At 37.0% G+C, this 7,271-nt stretch overlaps 1 protein-coding gene across 1 annotated transcript in view; it reads left to right on the plus strand.

The window, feature by feature from the left end:
* The window catches only part of AQR (aquarius intron-binding spliceosomal factor), a gene marked incomplete at both ends in the record, with an annotated part of 35,352 nt that extends 30,328 nt beyond the window's left edge, over window positions 1–5,024 (plus strand). Inside the window, 4 exons of the mRNA XM_009867574.1 lie at window positions 2,127–2,262; window positions 2,910–3,119; window positions 3,924–4,061; window positions 4,953–5,024. Coding sequence (XP_009865876.1) covers window positions 2,127–2,262; window positions 2,910–3,119; window positions 3,924–4,061; window positions 4,953–5,024 — 556 coding nt within the window. The remainder of the gene's footprint in view (window positions 1–2,126; window positions 2,263–2,909; window positions 3,120–3,923; window positions 4,062–4,952) is intronic.
* Window positions 5,025–7,271: the final 2,247 nt, after the last annotated feature.

Genomic DNA, 7,271 nt, shown 5'->3' on the forward strand with positions numbered 1-7,271 from the left:
AGTATGCATTGAATCCATTCTACCTCCCTTGTAAAATGAGCAAGGAGCTGTGCTTGACAGGTTTTACCTTTCTCCTATTATTGAATCCCAGTAACACAGAGTGCAATTGCTTTCAATACATGGATAAGTAATTTTGGTTCTTACTTGGTAGAGAAACTGTGCTCTCTTGAGAATCCAGAGGCAGAATCAGGCAGTTGCTTGTTCACAAACTCTTGAATAAAAGTAGTTCAACATACTCTAGGCCCACTTACACTTCACAGAATTTATCCGTTTTCTGACAGAGAATTGAATAATAAAAGTAGGTTTTTGCAGTTCGAGGGCTTTTTGTACAAATATGATTCCACGTCTACTGGCATGGTGAATATTGCGTTAATAAATATAAACATGAAAGAAAACTTTCTACTTGTAATTGTTCAAAATATTGCTTAACTGTGAAGTTACTTATTTCACGGGTAAATGACACGTTTTGTAGTAATACATACATAAGGAAAGTTGTCAACTCTGTATCAGTACAAAGATAAAGAGCCTGTTCATATAAATATTTATGTGTTTGTTACCTGTTAGTCCAATTGACTCAGCAGGATTACATGCATTCGTAAATGTAAGTAGGGGTAAAATGGTTGTGCACTGGAACTAACTGAACTGCTCAGTACTGGATTATTTTAGCATTACTTTTAACTTTCTTTAAGGAATCTACCCACATATGCATACTTGAGTTTCATTTAGCAAAATAAGTAACTTGTGATTTTTTAATTTTTTTTAAATTTGAATGCTTTGGCATAGTCAAATTATTCTAGAAATTTGATAGCAAAAACCTTCATGAAATGGTGCCATCCCAGATATTTATTTAGCATTATCCATGGTTTAGTATATTCCTTGTACTGTAGTGCTCATCATTAAAGGAAGTTTTATTTGAGACACTCTACATTTTCTATTTTTGTTATTTTTCAAGCTGACTCCAGACCTGCAGGGCATTACTGCAAATCCTCTGGGTTCTGGTAGTTTGGGAGGGATGAGGGTTGAGGAGTATATGTAAAGGTGGGCTTCAGAACTGTGGGAAGAGAAATTTATTTCCCACATGCCTCTTGTTTGTTTTTAAGTTGCTGCTGAGCTCATATTTTTTTCTGTGTCAGGCTGTTTTAGGGGGCTTGATACTGCCTAAGGAATTTCTGAGCTCAGTGTTCCTCCTTTGCTCCCTCTGCAGGCAAGCAAAGAGGGGCCCGGAGTGTGAAAACATAAAGTGGAGAGGGGCTGATGAAACTGGTACTGTCACTTAAACACAAAGGGAATCCCAGCTAAAGAAAGTTTTTGTGTCAGTTAACAAATACATAAAAGGACATATCACTTGAGTTGTGAGAAATAAGAGGATGTTGGAAGTGTAAGGGGAAAAAAAACACCAACTGGTTGCAGTCACTTGTAATTATAATGGATTAGATTTTAGTATTCCAAGGATAACTGTCATAGTTCCTGAGGAACTTGTTTTTTCCAATTGTGAACAATATTGGATTCAGTTGTGTCGTAGTAAATTAAATCTCCAGCTTTAACCACCCTTACCCTTCTAAATAAAACAATAGAGCCTGTTGTGATTACGAAGGATTGTGTCAGGTTTTTTTCCCGTGCAGAAAGCATATTTTATGAGTAGTAAGTCAAATGAGAACTTGAAAGTTGACCTTTCTTCACACCTGTGCTTGGAACTTCAGGTGTAGGTTCTATTTGTGGTGATCCATGGACATGTACAACTCGCTTGTGTTTGTGTAACACCCAGTGTACCAGAGTTCCTAACCAAGCACATTGGAAGTAATGCTCTTCTGCTCTGCGGGTGCATAATGAGAATGTTTTACTAACACTTAGGAAGCTTTTGTGGAAGTGACAGGTTAAAAGGAGCTTTTTTTAGAGTAATGACTCTGGCATGGCTTTGTAAGTTATTAGGGCTCAACTGATAGAAGTAGCTGGCATGTAGCAAGTTCTTGAGTTTTGGAACCAGGTAGTAATTGAGGGGGAGAATAGTGGGGAGGTATTTTGGGGGTTTTTTGTGACCTCTTACTGTGATGCTTAGGTAAAATTTTTTGAATTGAATACATTTAAATACAAATTACATTGTGTTTAATCTTAATTTAATTTTATAGGTATGGAAGAGTTAATTACGTGCTGGCTCGAAGACTTGAACTTCTGCGAGAAGTTGGGCGATTGCAAGAGAGTCTTGGAGTGCCAGGAGATGTTTCTTATACTTGTGAAACAGCTGGACACTTTTTCTTATACCAAGTAAGGAGAATTTCTAGAGAGACTGTATGACCTCAATATGTTATGAAACACTTCGTAAAAATTGAAGTGGATTTTTGAGAATTGAGTTAAAAAAAAAAAAACCCCTCATTTTATTTGGTGGTTCAAAATACAATAGCAGCTAAAGCTATAATTGCAGCATTACTTACTTGTATTGCTATTGTTTTAAATCCTGCCTGATGACTCACCAGCTGAAAGGCTAGCATTGCTGGTTTTCATGGCTCCTGACAAAAGATTCTAGCCTGAAGTTTCTCCTTCAGATAGGAGAATTTGTGGGTTGCTTTACGTTTTCGACAAGCATCAGAGCAGCTACTTGCTGGTCCTGCTAGAGAACTTTTATGGCATTAAATGCCAGTGTGGAATTGGATGCCTAGTATACTAAACAGTGATTTTCTGTATATTGTATATCCCTCATTTCTCTTACACGTATTTTTCAGTGATGTGGCCTACATTAGCAATTACTGTGGCTTATGCAATCTTGTAGACTGGTACTTAGGATCAAATGCGTATGCTGTATATAGTTTTACAGAAGTTGTGGTTTTTATTTAATGCTATGTGTGCAAGATTACATCTTGACAATGAGTTGATAATTTAAAAACATGTCGATATGACACTCGTATTTGCCATAGGTAATGTCTCGTTGGGAGGAGTATATCAGCAAAGTGAAAGTTAAAGGTGGAAAATTGCCGGATGTTGCAGATGTCTCCAGTTTCTTTCCTTTTCATCAGTATTTTGCAAATGCTCCTCAACCAATTTTTAAAGGCAAATCCTATGAAGAAGATATGGAAATTGCAGAAGGATGTTTTAGACATGTTAAGAAAATATTCACGCAACTTGAGGTAAGACGTGTAACTATTAAAAGTAAGTGAATCTGACTAATCCTATAAAAAACCTTTACACAGTTCCAGAATTATTCTTTGCCATACATCCTGAAAGGGGTATATATACCTCTAGGCAGCTTCATTAGCTTGCAAGGCATTCAGGTGAGAATTTCCACCTTTGAGTAACATAAGAATGTTCACAGCAGGGACAAGAGTCTAATCTGTTTTATTTTGATCTTAGGAAGTAGCTGTTCTGTGTGTCCGTTTTCATTGATTAGGTTACTGTGATTGGTGAGCCTACCACTGCTTCTCTGATCCTCACAGGGTCTTTGTGTTTACAGTGAATTGCCTTTAATCAGAGAACCTAGAATTAAACTGAACAGATTTATCTTCCATTTTTCCCAGAATTGCATGAGAGGCTTTTAAAAGTTAGGGTGAAGGTGATCTGTGTATCATTTGTCATATTAACTGTACTGATCTTTCTAATTCTGAGTTTGATGTGATGTTATGATGGAGTAAAGTATGAAACAAGAAGATGCAGTAAATCAGAATTTTGGGGGCTTCTGAGAGGGTTCCTCAGAATTAATTGGATAATTATCTGCAAATTTACGTTTGCAGAATGGTTCGTGTTTTTATTGTTGTTTCCAGGTTTACCATAAAAGAATTATTCAGGTGAGATTGTTAACAGTAGATACCTTCATAACTTTCTTCCCTAATTATATTTAGAATATGCCCAGATAGTTTGAGTGAATACATTTTATAAGCAATACTTCTTTTTTTTTTTGTATTCTGAATGTAAAGAATTGCTTTTTTCCTCCATAGGAATTCAGAGCATTTGAACTTCTTCGCAGTGGCCTGGATAGATCCAAATACCTGTTGGTGAAAGAAGCGAAAATCATTGCCATGACTTGTACTCATGCTGCTCTGAAACGACATGACTTGGTTGAATTAGGTTTCAAAGTAATGATTATACTAGTGTTACTGCACTAATTATTTTTTGAGTTTGGTCCCCCTCCCCGCCCTTTTCTAAACTTTTTTTATCTGACCTAAATCTAGGCTACTGGATTATTCTGAGCTGCATTTTTTTTACCAGTATGTTTCAATTAGTAATTTTACTGAAGAAAAAATTAACTTCTGTAAGTAAAAGATGAGATCACTTTTAAGTTATTGTATATACAGAATTGCTTAATAGTGCATGTCCATACCAGAAAAGTTAGTTTTGCCGTATTAGATGATGGACTGCAGTGATATGATTGACTAATAAAATAAAGGCAGGATTGGGAAAAATAAACCATGGCCTTTATAACTTTACGTACCTAAAAAATTAAGAAATTAAGGAAGAAGAACTGTGATCCAATGCTATTTTCACTGTGCAGCGTTAACCATACATATTAGTTAAGTACAGAATTTTATCTGATAAAGCCAAAACAGAAGCCCACTGCCAATAATCCTTTCAGTATTATTCTTCTCTGATAACGTACTGTATTGGAGCACAGAAGTACTGCTTTCCTGCTTCAGTGCAAAGACACCAAATCAGTTTGCTCCACTTCAGAAAGCTTTTCTGTTATGACTGGGTTGTAGCATGTGGGAAGCACAGCGTGTAGTTCAGTCATGGATTCCTTCTAGATTTAAGCCCTGATTGGTACACAGAGTTATGCCCTTAGTGTAGTAGGATTTCATCCTGACATTGATTTTTTTGGTAATATTTTGCCTGTAAGGTAAAATCCTACACAGTAACTGTCCTAACCTTCGAAAACCAACTAATTGATGCTTTCTTTTGGTGTGCTGGATATCAACATTCCCTTGTATTACTTGGTTGATGGACATCTCTTTGTCCTTTTTCTTCCTCAGTATGACAACATCTTAATGGAAGAGTCTGCTCAGATTCTGGAGATAGAAACCTTTATACCTCTCCTGTTGCAGGTGAGACCTGAATTGCAAAACATACTACACAAAATGATAAATGACATAGCATATTAAAAGGAAAATGTCTTGTACAGAACGTAACCTAGAACTGGTATTTGCTATTTGAGTGGACAGTAAGAACTTTCATGTAGATCTACATTAGTTGTTTCTCCTTTTTTTTAAATGTTATGAAGTAAGCTAATATGTTCTAAATATGTCACTTAATTAACTAGAGAATGGGATTAACAGGCTCTCATTTTCAAAGTAAAGAAGTGAAGATATTTATGTAAACTAGGTCCTGGCTTTTTTGCTTTTATTTATTATTTGATAGTGTTTATTGCTAATTTTAAAAATTGTTAAAACTGCTGCTTATTTAATAATTATTTTGTTTCCCAAGAACTCAAGGCTTACGTAATTAATCTGTTCTTGCGGTATTTGGTCAGCTTCAGTCACAATTGACAGAGATAGAGAGATATACAAGCACCTACGATTTTCGGAAAAACTGGAACCAGGTAGAGATAAGATATTTTAATTGATGCTGCAACTTCACAGAAAGAAAAGAAATGGTTACTGGTTCTACTTCTACTTTTGCCCAGTAATTATGCACCCTTTGTGTAGCTAACAGGCAAATGTTTAGCCTGGAAGCAGCTGCAGCTGGTACTGTGTTTGGCAAGCCAATGGCTGGTCGATGGAGGAGTGCAGATGCAATGCAGCTGGATGGAAGTCTTGCAGCTGGCAGGTAGTGCTGAGGCAGGAAGGAAAGAAGGAAACTGAAGTTCATGTGGCACAGTCTTTAGGAAGCAATTGCTCTGTAATGTACGGGCTTGTCCTAAGAGAAGGCCAACACTGCTCCTGAGGATAAAACGTGTCGTATGATCATTCTAAACTCAGACTGTCCTGAAATTTTTGGTGCCTCTGGTGACGGTTACCTGTGTTTGCCTTGAGCAACCTGAGCTTTAGAGGCATCACTTTCCTCTTTTTAAGAGCAGAGGATTTCACAGGTAAGCAAAATGTGCTTCGTGCACGTCTGTGGCTCTGTTATCTCCGTGATCTCAGATTATCACAAGATAATGTTTCACCTTTGGAAGTGAAGTATGAGATCTCTCGGGAGCTCTGAGGAAGCAACTTCTTTAGCTGCAAATCAGAAGCTGATGGTGTGGGAAGTCAGTAAAACTGAAAGCACTCTGTACTGCTGATCTGATTCTTACTCTAGTGGCTTTCTGAAAAACACACAGTCTGCATTTGTTCATATTGTAAGATCAAGTTTTCTTTCAGAAGTTCTCCCTGGGGTAGATAATTTGATTGAAAAGCAGTAATTTTAAGTCTTCTAGAAAACCACATCCAAGCTTTTGGATTTTAAATATAAAAGAAAATTCATCTCGATTGGGAAAGGCGTGACAGAAGCTCCATGAAATATTTAATATATTTGTAATTGCAGCTCATAATTTTTAACTTTGCTTCTGTAACAGTGGGGAGTAGAATACAACTGCAGGAAAGTAACTCAGTATGGGCCCTAGTGCACAAAAGAACGTGCATGTCGAATTTACCCATGTTGTTATTAAAGCCCACGTCCTGTTCTCAGTTGCGGTTTAACTCTCTAGGTTTTTAAGTTTTAGGGATATTAATGTAGTTCTTTAACACCTTCTCATTGTGGTAAAAACTGAGTTTTGACAATTCTGGTCAGGTAGATGACTAATTTACTCTCTGAAGGCCAGATACTCCCTCAGTGGTGAGCAGGAGCACGTCTTGTTTGGGGTGTTTGGAGAGTGAACCTCTATTGTGTGGGGCTTCTCACAAATCATAACACAGCATTGTACTGCAGTGCTGTGTAATGAAGAAATCCTGTGTGGCTTTTACAGTGGTTTTCGCTGATTATGAAATTATTATATTTAGTGAAATAAGCATCATAAAGTGTTTTTCAGATGTTTTTTAATGGGCACTAAGTAACCACCTGCCTCAGTCTGATGAGGAGAAATAATTGTATACGAGCAATGCAGAAGCTGAAGAGTTTTGTGTCATGAAAGCAGGCCATTTCACTATGGATTCTGGGCATATTCCGTGACGTTATATACAAGAGCCATCCAAATAGTCCTTAAAATTTTTAACAAAACCTAAAGGACTAGGTTGACAGGGTTAGGAGCATTTGGTTCAAGAGCCAGGGTGAGGATTAAATAAAGGGGCACTTTGTGTTTTCTTGCACTTTCATTTCAGAGTAAGAAATTGGTTTTAAAATGGAGTTCTTTGGAAGGCTCTTTCTTAGAGACT

This window comes from Apaloderma vittatum, unplaced genomic scaffold, assembly GCF_000703405.1.
Source record: "Apaloderma vittatum isolate BGI_N311 unplaced genomic scaffold, ASM70340v1 scaffold20634, whole genome shotgun sequence".
Lineage (NCBI taxonomy): Eukaryota > Metazoa > Chordata > Aves > Trogoniformes > Trogonidae > Apaloderma > Apaloderma vittatum.